This window comes from Opisthocomus hoazin, chromosome 2, assembly GCF_030867145.1.
Source record: "Opisthocomus hoazin isolate bOpiHoa1 chromosome 2, bOpiHoa1.hap1, whole genome shotgun sequence".
Taxonomy (NCBI): domain Eukaryota; kingdom Metazoa; phylum Chordata; class Aves; order Opisthocomiformes; family Opisthocomidae; genus Opisthocomus; species Opisthocomus hoazin.
The window spans coordinates 15,918,113-15,936,751 of NC_134415.1; the positions used below are offsets into that span (position 1 = coordinate 15,918,113).

The 18,639-nt window shown below is 41.3% G+C and overlaps 1 protein-coding gene across 1 annotated transcript; it reads left to right on the forward strand.

Annotated features, from left to right (window-relative positions):
• The first annotated feature begins 1,647 nt into the window (after positions 1 to 1,647).
• Positions 1,648 to 17,612, forward strand: YIPF4 (Yip1 domain family member 4). Its single transcript, XM_075412717.1, has 6 exons — positions 1,648 to 1,870; positions 5,247 to 5,400; positions 8,210 to 8,381; positions 10,569 to 10,646; positions 12,505 to 12,618; positions 14,990 to 17,612. Exons 1-6 carry the CDS (start codon positions 1,786 to 1,788, stop codon positions 15,125 to 15,127), a joined length of 741 nt encoding a protein of 246 aa, XP_075268832.1. The 5' UTR covers positions 1,648 to 1,785; the 3' UTR covers positions 15,128 to 17,612.
• Positions 17,613 to 18,639: the final 1,027 nt, after the last annotated feature.

Sequence of the window (18,639 nt, forward strand, 5' to 3'; positions counted from 1 at the left end):
GGCTTCCTGCAGAGGTGGTCGATACCCCAAGCGTCTCGGTGTTTAGGAGGCATTTGGACAATGCCTTTGATAACACAGTTTAACTTGGTCAGCCCTGAAGCGGTCAGGCAGTTGGACTAGATGATTGTTGTAGGTCCCTCCCAACTGAAATAGTCTGTTCTGTTCTATTCTATCCATCACAATTGCTGCTAGCAATGCTCGGTAAAGGGGCTAGATGGGATGTAGCACCTTACACCATGGGTAAAGTTTTTTGATATGTTAATACATATTTAATTATGCATAGTATTTAATTAAGAACTAAAAAGGCAGCCATTCCAGAGCGTATGCAATGTGCTGCATTCTACATCTGATCTGTGATTATACCAGATTTCCTTCCAGACAAGTGAATTGCAGGAGGGCAGTCAAAGGATACCACTGATATACCAGACGTAACTTTAAAAATACCATGAAAACTGCAAATAGATACTAACAGGGAGCAAATCAGAAATAATGGGAGAAAAAAAAAGGATGTAGAGCAACAGAACAGATTCAGGACTGTACACAGAAAACAACTGGCAAAAGGGTTGCAGATGACCATGATGATACTGGGAGGTGGAGCCATATAAAATATTGGAGGATGGTAAAGATGGAGGCAAATCCTTCTAAACAGTCAAAAGGAAGGATGCATTTTTTCATATCCATCATGGAATAAAAATATTTGTGCTTTTATTCAACAAAGCCCAGAGTTATATTTGAAAAGGTATTTCCCAGCAAGTCTTTTGATACTGAAAGTTCAAAATAGTAATTTTAGCAGTTTGCAGGAAGCAGATTCCACGGGTCAAGCAGCATACAGAAAGACGTGAAGAGAATATCTCATTATGAAGTGAGAAGCAGATTTACAGTTAAACACGGCAACAGGCAGATGGTAGGTGCGGGCAGGCAGAGGGCATCGGCCATGCGGATGAACAACTCGCAGCAGAAAACCAGCAAAACCGCTGCAGACGGCGCCGAGGGGGTGAAGCCGCCATCCCAGGGCGCCGCAGGTGCCGAATTCCCGCTGTCAGCCTCCAGCTCGGCTCTGCGAGGTCAGGCTGCACTGAACCACCCGGCCTCTCGCCTCCAGCGCTGCCCACGGCGGCGGGGACTCCGGCACCGCAACAGCAAGCAGCGTCAGACCCGCTCAGCAGCCCCCCAGAGCCGCCGTGCCGGGGACCGCCTCTCACGGCTCGCAGGCTCGGCCCAGCCGCCCCTTCCGCGGGAGCCGTTCGCTGGGGGAATACTGGGGGGGGGGGGGGAAGGGGGCGCGACCCTTCGCTGTGGCGCTGAGCACCGCAACGACCCGGCACACCGCTCACGCACCGCCCTCGGAGCGGAACCAGCGCGGGGCTCTACCAAGGGGCCGCGTTCGGGAGGCAGCAACCTGTAGCGGCCGACCCCGGGGCTGAGGCGCCCGCCCTCAGGTGACAGCGCAACAAATGCGGCGGCGGTGCCTCCCCACCTCAGTAACTCCCCACGCTCCGCCTTCGCCCAATCAGGAGGAGCTTTATACCAGAGTCGAAGTGACCTCCCTCCCCAAGACCTAGCCGGGGATCCAGTCAGCATTGGCCCTGCGGCGGCCAGTCACGGCGCGTCTTGCAGGCAGCCAATCGGGGGGGCGGTGTCGCTTGTTGTTGCCCCGTGAGGCGGCTGCGCTGTGGGTCCCGGCCGCCGTCGCCGCGGGAGGGATCCGGGGAGGCCGCAGGCTCGGGCGCCCGCTCGCCTCTCACCGCCGCCACCGGCCCCGCAGCCCCCGCGGAGGGCGGGGAGATGCAGCCCCCGGGCCCTCAGCAGCCGCCGCTCTACGCGCCCGGCAGCGGGGACTTCACCTTCGTCTCCTCGGCAGACGCCGAAGGTGAGCGCGGGGCCGCCGCTGGGGCCGCTCTCGCTTTCCCGAGAGAAGGGCTTGGCCGGGCCGCGGGGCGGCGGGCGGCTCCGGCGCCGCTGGAGCCAGAGCTGCCTGCCTTGCCCTGCCCCCCCCCCGCCACCGTGGCCGGTGGCGTGGCCGGAGGCGAAGCGGGGCGGCCCGTGAGGCGGGTGCGAGCAGCCGCGTTACCCGCGGGACGGCGGGGCCGCGTTGCTGAGGTTCTGCGGACGCCGCCACCGAGGCTGTGCCCGGCGACCTGACGTGGCTGCGGCGGGCGCCGTCACGGGCCGTAGCGCTCTGCCGGCGTCTGGGTGCCGCGTCTCGTTTCGGTGCGGGAGTGGGGCGCGGAGGGAGGGAGCCCTGCGTGTAGTTCAGGGGCCGGAGTGCCGCCCGCCGCCGAACCGCTGCACGGATAGCTGTGGGGAAGCAGCGCTCCGCGGTCTGCCTTCGGAGTGCGAAAATGAGCATACAGGAGTCAGCGTTGTGCCTCCTTACAGCGACCTTCTGGGCTCTACCTGCCTGAACAACAACCGTTCTGCTTTACGGGTGTGTTTGGTTACTGTCGTGTTGGCGGGTAGGGGTAGGGAATCGTGTAAATCCTGACTTGTGTCCCGCCCCGGTGAAGAATTACTGAAGTGGAAAGACTGCGGCAGAATGCCTGTTCTTTGGTGAACTTCCCAGTCCTTCTGGTGAGGAATACTAATCAACAGGTACAATCTCAGCTGTGGTTTTGTTGTTTGTTTTGTTTTTCTTCTCCACTTTGGCCTGAAAAAGGATCCATGTACCTCTGAATGGAAGCTCTCCGGATTCCCCCGGAAGTATTTGTTGAGCAATGCTGAACCCAGTCCAGTACAGCCATGTTTCCAGTAGGATGTGTAGAATTGGGCTTGTCTCCGTGTTCTTTTTGAACACAAGCAGGTCCTGTTTAAGTGTAGTCCTGTCTTCAAAGTGCTGCGAAGGCCTACCCTAACAAACAAAAACGTAAGCAAAATTAAACAGCTTGATATTTCTAAATTAAAAATATTACACATTGGACTCTAATTTTTAGTTATTTCCCAAATCTTGATCCATATGAAAAATAAAAGTATAAGCTGTTTTATTTTCCCATCTTGTTTCCATGAAAGGTAGGAGCTGCTGGTGGGAAAAAATGCTAGAGAGGTGTTCTCAATTAAGTGCACGGCAGTGGTGTAAAGAACAGACTGTTTTGGGGTTGTTGGGTTTTTTTTCCTCTTGTACTGCTTTATCAAAATTGAGAGCAAAGACTGGCTTGAAAGCTGTTTTTCCACAATGCCTGGTTGAAGTGAGGCGTATGAGATACCTCAGCTTTGCTTCTGTGGTGGTCTGCCTGAGACAGTAGCAGTGAAGGCAACCTAACTCTCACTAGCAAACATCAGAACCATCAGTTCTTGGCAGGTTCTTCAGCGCTCTATTGGCCTGCAGTTAACCATCTCATTCAAAGCAGTCTGTAGAAGAGGGGGTGGCAGAATCTTTTCCTTGTTTTCTGCAGCTTTAAGTCCCACCTGAGATGTCTTGCAAAATAGACTGAAGATCTTGTTAGTAGGTTTCATGCTTAAAAAATGTGGTTTTAGGTCGTCGACTACTAGAAGGAGTCTTGGTAAGTAAGACTTGTGTAGAAGTTTCCCTGCCTCAGGATGGATTGTCAGCGTGAAAGAAGAAAGAAATGGCTGGTTGGACAGTTACATTTGTGTGTTTTGACAGTCACATCCTTGCACAAAGAGTAGGAAAAACCTCTCCTTGCAAAACAGTGTTATGTTGTAGGATAAACAAGTATTTTTAAATAACAAAGGGTGCCAGTGACAATAGAAAACCTCTGAGGTTTTCTTTACCTTGACACCCAGGCATTACGAATACCTTTTTCTTTTTTCTCCTACTGTAAATAGCGGAAGGCAGCTTTGCTTGTGTCTGATGAGAACAGCGTATGTGTGCTGGTACTTAGAGGAGCAAAGAGAAACTCTGTAAGTTACAGTGATCTTTACGAGGATCCTGAAGCAGAGGGTGTTCCAAGAATCAAAGCAATGGATCATGAACTCTCATGATGATGAAACGGTTGAAAAGCATATGTGGTAAAGCTTAAATTTAAGCTGGAGTGGCCTAGCAACCTGGTTTGGGAGGGAGAATTCTGTTTAATTATGATACTGAGTGATCAGTGAACACTTCAGACATGCTGGCTGAAGACTGTGTGAGGTTCTGTCACTGTACAGAATTTGTCTCTATAAATAAAATACGTTGCATTTTGATAGAAGATGTTGTAAATGTTGTTGGCAAACATGGCCTGACTTGCCTCTGTGAGTGAGTAAGTTTCAGAAATCCTTGCTATAGCTAGGTGTTTTGGGATATTTGTGCGAAGGAAGTATTTTGTGTGAAGAGCACACAACGCAAAATACGACTTTCTTTGGTGAAGCGGTAAGGTGTTGGATGAGAAAAGAGTTTTTGTGTCTTAATGTATTTGTAATAAGGTATTTACAGAAGATTTGCGTGTTTCTGTTTGGCCATTTTCTTTTTAGCAAATAATGGAAATCCATCATTTCCTGAAGGAATAATTATTCCCCTCTTCCGTATTTTTTCTTTCTTCAAGCTGCTGCGTGTATTTTCAGTTACTATTTTGTGTTGTTCATTTGTACGTAACTGAATACAATGAGCAAATAAAATTAATATTTGTTGGTGACTTTGACGCAGCCAGAACATACATAAATTGCTCTTTGTCTTGTTTAGTAGTGTGGCAGAGCAAGATCATAATATATTGAAGAGAACTCCTTGTGTCTCTTCTTACTGGCTGGAGCCTAAGGATGTCTGATAGTCTTCTAACAGTTTGACCTGTATTAAAGGCAGGCTACGAATGAAAACATCTACAAGTGTTCTCCTTTCATGAAAAATTGGACATAAAAGGATAGAATGGTTTTGGCTGAAACTGCCACTGTGCAGGGACGGGCTCCAAAAGAGGTATAGTATTGTCAGCAAAAAAAGGGTAAATAATCCACACCTTACAGTATGTTAAGAATATAATTAGTTAACTCCTTGTATGCCTTTAAGTGCTTAATGATGAAGCCTTTCTGTCATACCATAACACTGTGTCATCAAAACGAGTGTTCCATCTAGAAGCTAAAACTTGTTAATTTGGGACCTAAATCAACATTGCTCCTATTGCCTTAAAACCAGAAGTACCCTTCCGAATTATGTATCTGTTAAAAGTATAGTTTTATTCTATAACTTTGAATAGTTTGTGGTGATGACCAGCACATGCAGCTTCATGTCTGTTGTTTATCTTTTTGAAGATAACTTTTGAAATCACATGGCTTTTGGTAAGACATAAAAAGGTGTATCTTTCTCTCCCTGTTTCTCTAAGATCTTAGTGGCTCCATAACAGCTCCAGATGTTAAGCTAAATCTTGGAGGAGAATTCATCAAAGAATCTACTGCAACTACATTCCTAAGGCAGAGAGGGTATGGCTGGCTTCTGGAAGTAGAAGATGATGACCCAGAAGACAACAAGCCACTCCTGTATGTGATGATTATTTTTGGTTATCTATCTTTATTAGCTGTGTAGGAAAAACAAACAACTTGTAGCCTCTCAAATTGTCCCACAGGCTTTTGCTGTGACTAGAATTCTATTTGACGAGTTGCTTAACCAAGGAGTGTTTTCTGGTGCAGGAATGAAGACATGTTTCTCATTATGGGTTTTATTTTTAGTGTAAAAGACAGGCTTGTTACTCACTGTGGTGGAGGAAGGAGGAAGTAAAATACGATATTATAAATCTCTAGAAGTATAAAGCTTTTATGGCTTTTCTGCTCTTATTGGTTGATCTTGTAATTGTGAAAAAAAAAATTAGGTTGTATTGTTTCTGGTTTTTGTGCTGATGATGCGAGTTTCTTAATGCTGTCAAAGAATCAGAGGCTAAGGCAATCCTGTGGAAATACTTACGTTAGGTAATTCTAAAAATTCTGTCAGTTACATTGAAGTAAATGCATTGTGAATCATGCTTATTACAGTAGGGACGCTAGAAGCAAGGTAGCACAAACTTTATAATGATGCTATTTTATATTATAAAGCTAGATTAAAAGGATATTAGTGCTGAAAGACAAAAATGTCCTTAAAACTGAAAATCTCTGCGTCGCTTGTTCTGTTCACAGAGCGTGGTTGGCTGAAGAAAGTTTGTATCTTAAGGTTACTATGAGTCGGGCAGCCTGGGTCTTAGTCCTTGTTGTGTGCTGAAGCAGCCTAATTCTCAGTGTCCCAGTGTTTTCCTGTGTGAATTAAAGATAATGATGCTTTAAAAAAATGGAGTGAGCAGGAGAGTACTCTGGAGAACTTGAATGAGTGTTGGGAGAGAACAGATGTCTGGAGAGCTTAACAATGAAACTGCTACTTGAAAAGTACTTTAACATAAAGTGTGCACAAGTAGCTCCTTGTGTAAGTCTGTTCTGTAAACCTCTAACTTTGAATTAAGAATCAGAATGGTGTACTGAGGTAACAAACACGTGAATTCCCTCTTCTGTGTAACTTTCTATATCACAAAAAAACAAGTTTGTGATTCAAAGACAACTCGGTGTTCTAAGCTGCTGGTTGCTGGAAGCAAGGAGAACATGCCAGGGAAATGATCCGTTTGTGGCAAGCAGGATGAATAAAATCCTGACAGAGAAGACCTTAATCTGATTTTCATGTAGCAGTTTTCATGCAGTTCCGATTGTTCCCAGAACATGTGTGGTGATGAAGCCTTGTAATCTGAATCCTGCTATGGATTTAAAGAATAGTAGGCAGCTAAGGGAAGTTCACTGTGCTAGTGCTTTGTTCAATAGAGGGAGATTTTTTTTTCTTATTGGGCAGCCTTACTCCAGCCACTTGTTTGCCATTACAGCTACCATTACTTTGTAGGTGAGGTAGCTGTTAGCCTCATGCGAAAGACAGTTAATTCGCATGCTGTCAGAAGCTCTAGGCGATGACACAGAATTATTTCCAGACAGGAAATATTTGTGTTACACAATCTTCAGAGTGAAATATAGGAATGCTACACCCTGTTTAAATAAATGGGGAAAAGAGATGCTTCTAGTCTACCCCTTAAATTCAGGGATGTGTTAAAGAACAATTTTTATTATTTAGTCATGTGTTGGTAATACCAATTCTGAAATAGCTTCAGTAATAGCAAGCCTGAAATCACCTTGAGAGACTCCGTGAGCAGTATTTAGTTTTTTTTTTTTAAAGACAAATTGTGGTCAATCATGTCTTTGCATTTCTTTCTTTCTTCAGCTTTTCTGAGGAAAAAGCCGTAAATCAAAGCCTTGTACAAAACTTTCACAAACACACTTAGGATATGATTCTACCTTTTCCTCTACCGTGCTCTTGAATGTAGAGCCAAGGGATGTCTGCAGGGAAGCCTCTTGCAACTCTTCAGAGCTCCTCGGTCCTGACTGCATAAGGAAAACACTAGCATATGGTTTTGTCTCAAGGTTCCACACATAAGCTTAAAGAAGTAGAATTGCCCATTACTTGGAAAGTCCGCTTCCTCCCCCTTATGCTGAGACAATCAGGGCAAGATGCACCTGTTAAGAGCCTCCTATGCAGAAGAGTCTTCTGGTCAATTTGTAGCTGCTTATGGATAGTTCGTAGCAGGGAGTGGAGAAGGCAATTGGAGAAGTGCAAGATCTGTTGATAAAACATATTGCTAGTTTAGCTGACTTTTATTTATTTTCGCCCCTATTGGAAACAAGCCAGTAATTAAACAATTGGCATAAACTGGTATGCTGAAAGCTGTTTTTGTTGAAGCAAGTGAAACCCCATTTTATTACAAAAAAAGTTTTTACCTGATGTCTTTCGAATGGTTTAGGATTAGTGAAAGTAAAGGTATTCTTTCTTGTAGAATTTGAATTAAATGTTTCCGTAATAAGTGTGCTCGTGGCAAACTGCTCAGCATAGGAATACACAGACATCCTACTTTTCTGTATGCATGACTTTGACTTTCAAGTAGTGACAGTGGTGTGAATGTCATGTGTTCCTGCATGTCAGAAAATAGATTCACTGTCTTAATGTAGACTGTTAGGGTATACTGTGTAGGTTTGCTATTCTCAGTCATGTGATTGATTTTTGAATAATTAAATATATCTGTGTCACATCAGTTACTGAATATGGGATGAAGGTATGGTGCTGCTTTGCTGTGGACAAAGTGTCCTTTACTAGTCATGGCTTCAGAAAGCCTTATGGATGACAGGACACTTCGTCTGTAAACTTACTGTTTGCCTTCAAACTTACCTTTTTTTTTATGCTCTGTTTCATTACCATGGTGTATAGTAATGCTCTCTTGCTTAACAATTTCAGGGAAGAACTCGACATTGATCTGAAGGATATTTACTACAAAATTCGATGTGTGTTGATGCCTATGCCATCTCTTGGGTTTAATAGACAGGTAGTGAGAGACAATCCAGACTTTTGGGGTCCTCTGGCAGTTGTCCTCTTCTTCTCAATGATTTCATTATATGGACAATTTAAGGTAGGTATAAGCCTTCTGCCTAAAAAGAAATCTAAGCTAAATTTGGGGACATGAGTGCTAAGCAATTTGCATTCTCACGTGGGTAGAGAGTGTTTTTCTTCATATACTAATGCAGGGCGTTTCAAGTGCTGTTTCTCAAGTCAATATGTAGAAAGACAGCAGTGAGAAATGTATTAAATAACCCAGGGATAAGTTAATCATGATGAAATGTCAGGTTTGGTTTTGTACAGTATAACAAAGGAAAGATGTGGTTTCTAGAGGAAAAGATTGATACTAATGGGTTTAGAGTCATGTTAGTGAATCTTTCATTTTAATCATGACCTTTTGTTAACATGCTTTTTATTACTAAAAAATGTTACTGAAGAACATTTGTTTGGATGGCATGAATTTTAATTTCCTGACAAATAAAGCTGCTTGTTTAATTCATACTGTATCACCAATGTTATCTGCTATATTTAATCTTTGTTAGTGCCATTTGCCATTTTGTCCTCCCTGCTCAATTATAGTCACATAAGTTTCCTCTGGTCAACAGACTTTTTTCCATAATTCCTTTTAAACTCTATGGTGAGTGGCTATTCAGAAGCATTGTGCAGATTTAATTGGCCTCCATAAACACTGTTAGCTTTTTTCTTTAGAGAAGTGGTATCATTTATAGTCACAATTTGAAAGCGAGACTAGGTGATCCCGCTTTGGAAATCTCTATGACTGTGTGGATTTACAGTTGTTTTAAATGCAACGTAGTATAGCAATAAGCCATATGTAAAGTAACAGTATGTGCTTATGCGAGGATTTTTTGTGAATGGTGAGGTAAAATCATTCCCTTTGCGACCTCTGGCTTCCATATGAGGTACCAAATGCTGACTAAGAACTGGCTCTCGGTATGTGGTTTCTATGAGACTTGAAGTGAGTAGACTAAACCACTGTGGTATTGGGGTCTGCTGGGTGGGACTGCTTAGCGGTCTCCTAGGCAAAGCAAGGACCATTCCTTGATCCAGTGACAGATAAACTACCTTCTGCAGCTTGTGTGCCTACTGGATGTGAACAGTGGGTCGAATGTTTCTTTGGAACAGTGGATTACCATACAGTTGTAAGAGTGCTGTATATGTGTGAGGGGGGAATGCTAGTAGCTGCAACAGCATGACTGACAGCAGCTAGACTAGATAAACTGAATGGTGGGCTGTAAGATGGAGAGAGATGAGCATCCCTGTCCTCTCTTAGACACTGGAGGAAAGGAGAAGGTAAAAGGGGGCCATGCACTATTTTCACAAATAGCATAAAGCCGTTACGTTTATCTTAATTTTTCAAAGTGGTGCTGTGATTTTTTTTAATCTGATTTTAAATTTAAAGAAAAATAATCTCTTATTTGATTCTTTGTGAATCTGGAATTTTTAATTAAGAAAAAAAAATGGAATTGAGTGCTAACTTCATTTCAAAGTGCAGCCATTGTACATTTGGAATTACAGAGACTGGACTGATACTGTTGTTTCAGTCTAAAAAAGGTGTTTCAAAAGGCAGAGCTTCACTTCTAATCCTCCCAGTGCCTTAACTCCAAGAACAGCTAAATTACTTTGAAAGTTCTGTCAAGCCGAAGAATGATTTTAACATTTCTCCTTCAGTTTAAGAGCAGAACGAAAGAAGCAAGAAAAAACAATCATAGGCTTTGTCCCAGGAGTCTGGGGCTGTTTTTTAAGTTGTGATCCTGTTCAAGTTCTACTGAGAGTTGAAAGTCCTGTGTCTTTTTCTGAGCATTCTCGGTTTGAAGAATAAAGTGGCGTCTTCATGGATGAAAGGAGCGGAAATCCAACTCCTGGTATTGGCTGGGCTGACTTTTAAAAACTGTCTGAGCCCACCTTTTGTAATAGGCAGGATGTGCAGACATTTAGCTAGGGTGGTCTTAGCTTTATTTTTATCTAAACCCTTCCTACTCTGATACAGTATTTACAAAACACACCGCATGTTCATTCCATGTTCACCAAACTTACCATTAATGTGCTTCTGTACATGTTACCTCTGAATTTTATTCTCAAATTGCAGTGTGATACTAAGTAAAACTATTCTTGCCTCAATTCAGAGTTCAGTTGTGCGTAATAAAATCCTTGACTGCAGTGAAAGTGATTAATAGAAATTATTTTTCCTTTCTCACAATGAAAATGATTAACATAAATGAATTGTTCTTTATCTCTTAAGGTTGTTTCTTGGATTATAACTATTTGGATATTTGGATCCTTGACAATATTTTTACTGGCCAGGGTTCTTGGAGGAGAAGTAAGTACCTGTATGCGAATAGGATGTAGAGGGAGGTAATGTAAAGTCTCTTGGTTACATTCTTCAGTAGTAGTTGGGTTTTCTTGGTGCTTGGGTTTGGACCTGGTAGCTAGCTAAGAATGGATGCAGTTGGTAAGTGTAACGTCTGCGTTTCAGGTTCTTGGCCTCCAAAATAAAATCTAAAGTACAGAGATAGTCAGCTGATCTTTCTATGTGATGGATGACGTGCTGGATGTGACAAACAATCTGAAAATTTGTATTATGAATGCCAGAAATTCTAACGGGTGCCTGTGATCCAGAACTGAAGCCCATTTTTGAGGGACAAGTGCTTTAAATTTTTCAGTTGCTGAGCTAAATGGAACTCTTTCTCCTCCATTGCACTGCTCTTGCACTGCCCTTTATTTAAACTTTTTTTTTTTTAATGGGGCTAACAGAAGTTTTATAATGTCCTTGTGGGCAGAGCATCTACCAGTATTTGTTTTCATCTTTGGCCTGGTGCAGTTCAAACCGATTAAAAGATGAAAATTGGCACATGTTCTTCAACTGCAAAGCCAGTTGAAATTCTGGCCTGCATCCCTCCCTCCAGCTGCTTGCACCAGCAGGGTTGGAATAGCTGTTGGAGGTGTTCACAGATTGAGTCACTAAGAGATTCAGGTGTAAAGAACAAAAAATGACTTGCAGCAAGGCCCACAGACAGCCACAGCGGAACATTCAGGAGGGTAGAAACTTCTTAAAACGGCTCTGCAGCATAAAATGTGTTGAACTGTGTTGTGAAGAACTAAATGGTCAGTGATACTTGATTTTTAGATTTTTACTAAAAAAATCTGCATTAATGATGAACTAGTGTTGCAGACTTCCTACATTATTTACATTGACATTGTTTTTTTTAGGTTTTGCTTTATATCATAATTGCTGGAGTCTTCTTGTGTGAACACTGTTTTGAAACAAAAAGCTTTTATAAATGTGATTGCGTGGTTTTTCTGCATACCAGCATAGTCCAGATGCCCTTAAATCAGACTGTTTTGTGGCTCAAAATGTGAAATTATCAGAATGTATAAACTGGTCTGCACAGTTCGATGTGCAGGATCAACGACCACAAGAGATTGCTTGCAAGACAGTCACTTGTCTCACCGCTGTTTTTTCCTAAACAGAAAGAAGCCTAACTGGGCTCAGAAACATTTCAAACCATAATAGGGGAAAATTGGAGGTTTTAATCCCCATGAAGCTAAAAACAGTTATGGAAATACTTTGAACAAATCTGTTCGAGATAGTCATAATAAATTTAAACTGGAAATTGGAAGGTTTCTGTGCCTTAGGGGGACAGGTTCTGGGTCTTCCACTGACGCCAAAAGCATTCATGTACTTTATGAGCTTATTTACATATAATGAATATCTTAATACAGAAAATGATACCGTTGCTTCTTGTGAGAGCCAGGACTAAAGCTGGTAACCAAAAGGTCTGTTGTAGTTCTGTGCTCCTGGGTATCATTCGTACACTCCATGGAGAGTGGCAGTTGAGAACCATTTAAGGTGGAACGTGAAGATGTGAGGGTGGCTGGAACTACATATTTTAACCTGTGTAAATACTTTCCTTGGAAGTGATAAAATTGTCATTTACAGTGTTAAAAAGAAAAAAAAAAAGGCAACGTATTTGTGGGATAACAGAATGATCAATTTAAAAGTCTAGAGGGTAGCATATAAAAACAATTTTCATACTAGCAAGCTGCCTTGAGCTGAAATTTCATGAATACCTACTGCATTATTATTGCTATTCATACTGTTATAACAAAATCAAGTTGTGTTTGGTGACGAAGTTTGAGTACTGGAAAGCTTGGTTTTATGTGTTTTAAAATTTCAGGTTGCTTATGGCCAAGTTCTTGGTGTGATAGGATATTCCCTACTGCCCCTCATTGTCATAGCACCTGTACTTTTGGTGGTTGGATCATTTGATGTTGTTTCTACCCTAATAAAAGTAAGTTCAGTATCATCTGTTGAGAATTGTTTACAGTTATTTTTAAGTTGCTTTTATAACACTTCATGTATTAGTCTGTTCTGGACAACATAATGATGTGTCAGAATATTCAGAACTACAGCACAAGCTCTGTCATCCTTTTGGTTTGCATGGTGGCCATCACTACTGAGTGAATTCGGTTTTAAATGTTTCTTTTGAGTACTTGGGGATATACAGTACTGTTGCTATAACAACACCTGTTATCACGTTAGCTTCTGTTTAAGTGTTTTGCTGTGCTATAATAGTTGCATTGAAATAAATAGGATTACCATTTTGAGAAGAGGATGTGTAATTAAGCTTCAGAATGAAGAATCTGAAAATAAGCCATTCTGTTGCTTCCCCCATCATCGAGTTTATTTTTAGTTACTGCAGCATGAATATGACGTTAGTCATTGTTGAGAGACCTTCCCGTAGCGGTAGCAGCACAAAGCTCTCAATACCTTTGCAGAGAAGGTAGGTTTTGTTCCGATTTTACAGATGTGGAACATAAGGCACACAGCAAGAATAACTTGCCTGATACCAGCTGCCGTCGGACACCTTTTATGAAACTAGAAACGTTCCCTGATAGACCCCAGAACTACTTAACATTCTTGAGCACTTCCAGTACTTCTTAAAACCTTTTAGGTAGCCTTTGAAGCTATTGCTGAAGTTTTGGAAAGGTGAACTGAGAAAATGCTGTGACTAGCTAAGCTGTATGGTTTTTTTTGAGTTCTTGTTCTGTTGATTTGGTTGATTTCTGTCCTTTTAGCTTGCCTGTAAACAGTATAATTGAAGTACAACTAAAGGGTATGGTAAATAACAAAATTGCTGTGTTTGTGAATTGATAATGTCCAATTACTATGAAGTGATCAAGTCAGAAGTAAATCATTAACTTTCCAGTTAGCTAATACATAGCTTGAAAATAAATATATGTTAATGAAACCTCTGTTACTTGATTACTACTAACCGACAGTCTTTATGTTAACTTCAGGGCGAATCTGTGCGAGGTTCTTACTTGTGCATCATTAGTGTGAAAATGCCGGATGAGCCCCGTGTGGCCAGAACTAGTTATGCTGTGCCAAGAGCTCTGCGCTTGGGGAAATATTTCACAGTCTGAATGTTGGGGATCTTACCGTGAAATAGTGACATTCCAGTCAGTTCTGTCCCAGTTGCAGTCAGCAAAGTAAACTATTCAAGCGGTGTGCCTCGGTTGTTTTAATTGCTGCAATATTCCTAATGTATCTTATGGAATTCAGTCATGATCTGGTTTGTCCTTCTTGTCCATCTCTGAAGTCCCAGGTTAGGCAGCAAAAACAGAAGTATGCAATCACATGCAGTTTTGGGGTTGGTTGGTTTGGTTGTTTTTTGCAATGGCAGTTGAACAGGCCACGCAAGCCCTCAAGGGACTTCAGCTCCTCTGACAGAACTGTGGAAGAAGTTCTTTGCTGGGGTCCTGTTACCTCTGCCCTTTTTGGTCTCATGTTTTGCAGAAGATTACAGTGGTTTTGCATGCCACTCAGTTTTAAGTATTTTTCCTTTTTTATTAATATTCAAGGTGCTGTTAGAGGATAATAATGTCTGATTACTTTCTGCTATAACCTTGTTAGTTTGAGGTTTGAGTCAAGTTCATTGACCTCAAGACTTTTTAAAAATATTCATGTAGTCTTCATATAACATAGTGGATATTCATAGGTAATGTTACTTTCTACCAGTCTTTTAAACTGCTTCTTTCTTAACTAGTAAGCAATACATTTTTTGATAGAGATTGTATTTTGGCAGGCTTCTCACTGCACCAGAAAGGAATAGGAACGTGAGGTTCAGTTACCTTGAGGTGGGGGCACCACAATTAAAGAAAAGCTTATGAGCCACGCAAATCCTGAGCTAAAAAATGGTGATTTAATCCTCTGTTATATGCTTTAGGAGGAAGAGTTAAGTATAGTTTTGCTTAAAGACAGGGAGGAGTTAATAGTTGGGGACAGTCAAGGTAGAAGGAAAAGTTATTAATCCAGTGAAGTTTCAAATTATCGGTGTATGTAAGCTTACAGCTTGCTTTATGGTATCTATATGTCTTTTATATTAGAGAAAACTTACTGTAGATCCTTAGCTGCTCACTTCAGTAAAAATGTCTCGAAAGTAACATTTGTTTAATATTTCTCTAAACTTAAATGAAAATGCATAGTATATTCTTTTTATGTGCGTGTGTAGTTCTCCCCCCCCCCCCCCCCCAAAAAAAAAAAAAATCTTTTTTTGGGGATTTCTTTTTAATTATATTGAGAGAAGAACTGATTTTTATCTTGGTATTTGGAGCGATTTTCTTGTGGTGTCAGCTAAGACTGTTCATCTTTTTTTTCAGTTGTTTGGAGTCTTTTGGGCTGCATACAGTGCTGCATCATTACTAGTGGGAGAAGAATTCAAGACCAAGAAACCCCTACTAATTTATCCAATCTTTTTATTATACATTTATTTTCTGTCCTTGTACACTGGGGTGTGATCTAGTGCAAGATGTGGCCAGAAACTGTATTTTAGTCACTTGCAGACTGATAACGTGTAAGATTAAGGAGGCTGGCAATAATATAAGTGACTGTTTTGTATCCGGTTGTCAAGATGTTTTAAGATCGAAGAGCATATTTGTGTATATTATTTAATGAAGCAATTGTAGCTATATAGATTTGTATCAAAGTTCTAGGTTTGTTTAGGACTCTTCAGATTTTAATGAACAAAATAAAAGAACCTTGAGTTTTATAAGAAAGTGTAGCAAAAACACAACTCGATACCTGTGCCAAAAGCACTAGGACCAGATTACTATATTCGAGGAGAAAAAATGAGAAGTTAACTGTAACAATCTCAAAGTGCAATTTTTCTTTTGAGCTTAAACACAGCTGGCTGCTTTTGGCACAGCAAATTCTGTAGATAATATATATTTATGAAACAGTCCTGATTGTTCACAGAATAGTCTGTATAATGAAGACATGAAGATACTACTTTTAATTTAGTGCCTCAGTTACTTTGATTTGGCTATTGAGTTTTTATAAATTCCCATTTGTTTTCAAAACATGTATATACTGTGCATTTTGTATCTATGGCTTGTGTGTAGCGTGAATACTCCTTGGTTAAGGATGTATATTGGGTTTTTAAAAATTGAAGATACGAATATTTGAAGTCTTCATTTACTATCTCTGACCAAAGGAGCAAGACACTTACCGTGTGACATAATTAATTAAAATGCATATTTAGAGAATCAAGTTATTTTACTTAAAAGTATAAATTTACAGAGAAACGGGTGAACACCTTTCTCAACTGTAGTGCTGGCTTAACGTTGGAGAAAAAAGATGATCTATCAAATTTGTGTGATCTTTAAACAATGTTATTTTATGATGACAAAATAAAAATAATGCTTCCCTAACTATGTTTTACAACATCTTGCTCTGTCTTGCTTTTAATAGCATGGTATTTAACACCCATCTGTGGTTTGGTTTTTTTCCCCAGTACTATTAATCATTTGTAAAGAGAAATAAAAGATTTGTAAGGCCAGCTTCTCCCTCCACTCACTAAGGCAGAATTACAGCCTTAGTAACAGCTACAGTCTTGCTGATTTTGACTATCCAAGGATTATGTAATAATGTGATGACATGTTAAATATTTCCCGTGTACTGTGTTGCCTGCTTATGTAATGGTCCGTATGGTAATGTTGCTTCACAAGGGAAGTCCGCTGAAGTTCATGTCGCATGGTACTAACTTAGGCATTTGCAATCTTCAGTATTTAGTATTGCCAAGTGGATCTTAAATTTCTTATTTTTTTTCTGGTAACAGAAAAAAAATTCCCATTCCCCATGTCTTGTTCTTATTTTTTTTTTAATGCTGCAAATAAAAATCAACCACGGCAAGGTAATAGCAAGGGCTGTCTTTGATCCCTGATGGACCTATGTCCTTATCAGAACTGTAGGTTTTCTGCTTTTTTAAACTGTGTAACTTGCCATTTTAGTCACTTATTTTTACCACTCGTTACAGATGCAAAATATATATTTAAATTCCAACTCTACCACAAACATTTAGCTTATTCAGTCTGCTTTTCTGGCTGATGCTTGTGTTGGTTTTAAACAAGTACTTATAGCTGATGCTGGACACAAGTTGTAATGTTATACTCTAGTTTGTAATACACTGAAGGAAAAAAAAAATGGTACAGTGATCAACTTTTCACCTAATTTTTGAGTTCTGTGGATGTTCTGGTGGCATTACTGCAAAGTTGTACTAAACCAAGTACACCAGCAGCTTAGTACTTACCTGCACGTGTTTTGTGAGCATTCATCCACATTCTAAAAAAAAATACGCAGTTACAGTGCATTTAAAAAAAGAAAAAAAAGGCATGTTAGCTTTTGAATTATGCATGATAATCTGGTCTTCTCTCTTTTTCATGACATATTTCTTTCTTAGCAGGAATATCCAACTGGTATTGGAAGACTCAATCCAGACCCTGTGAACACACGTTGGTTGAACTAACATCACCACAAACATTTAGGTTCTTAGGCTGCCAGAGAGCTTCAAGCTTAGTTCCTGGCTGCATAGCTGTTCGTTAGTGTCCATAATGGATCCCGTGCATCTGAAATTACTATGAATATTCAAAGGATGCAAGAATGTTCTATATAATCTCCAAATATTTTAGGTTTCTTTATACTAATGTTCTGTAAGATTTATAGTTGTGATTTTAACTGCTCCTTCCCTCAGACTTGGCAGATGTGTGATATGCAATGTAGATATGCACTTAACATAGTACATATTTTGTACACAATTGCAGATTTGCACCTTTTAATCTTAGTATCTCTAGGGTCTGTGCAAGAAATATGTACAAACAGCTCTGAACTGGTTCTGATAGTTTGTAACAACTTTGTTCAACAAACTCTTATTTTTAGATGAGGTATGTGTGTAAATACAAGATGTATTTTATAAAAATTTTGGATTAAACTTGTTTACAGAATGTATGAAGCTCATTTATATTTACTGAATGAAGACATATCTATATTCCTATACACGTCATCAATCTCAAGCTGTGAGGCTACAAAACGTTTCTGTGGTAGTGTGTGTGTGTATATATATATATATACTATCTCTGTGTATTAAGGCTGGAAAGTTGGAGCACGCCTGTCTTGCAAAAAGTTCCCTTTCTGAGACGCAATGCCTCATTTCAAGGGAGAGACGTGGGTATCGTGCCTCAGTGAGGAGATGTGCTCTTTGGATGCTCTTCTGTATAGAGCAGCTGGACATGTACACATCTGTGCATCTTTATTCCTGTTCTACCCATCACACGTTGTTTATCACAAAAATTACACCTACTTGCAAAGTGTATGAAATCAATTGCTTTAATGTGGAGACAACACCCAGCCTCACATCTGCTTTAGTTTTGTCACTACCCTTATTAGGAAGCAAGCTTAAAAGCTGCTTATTTTGCTGTCGGGACAATTTTGATCTGCCTGATGTGCGTACCCACCTGGTTTTGGTTTTGTTTTTATCTTTTTCTTTCCATAGACACGGCACATCTGAAATAATTTTCCTGCTGAGCAGCCTGTGTTAATCTGGGTCCCTCTCATAAGTACACTCTCCTGTAGGAAACCACATGGTATTTGACACTTCGCTGTATTTAAGACCCCCAGTGGCCTAGAAGCCTTCCCAGAGGTTTTAGCAGAACACGCTACTTCGATGGAGAACGCCTCCGGGGAGCTGCTCCGGTGGGGCAGCAGAGAGAACCCCCACCGCGCAGGCGGCGTTGTTACCGCCGGGGTCTGAGGCACGGCGAGCGCTGCTTCCCTACGCAGCGCTGTCGCCGCTATCGCGACTCCCGGGGCCGAGCTCGCTTCCCCGACAGGAACCCGCCGCAGCCGGGCGCGTCTGGGAGCCTTTCGCTCGGTGCCAAAGCGAGGCCCACCCGCCCGCCGCTGCGCACGCCCCGAACCGCCGGGCTCGCAGCCGGGGTGCGGAACCACCCCCGCTCCCGCCCCCGTTCTTGTCCGG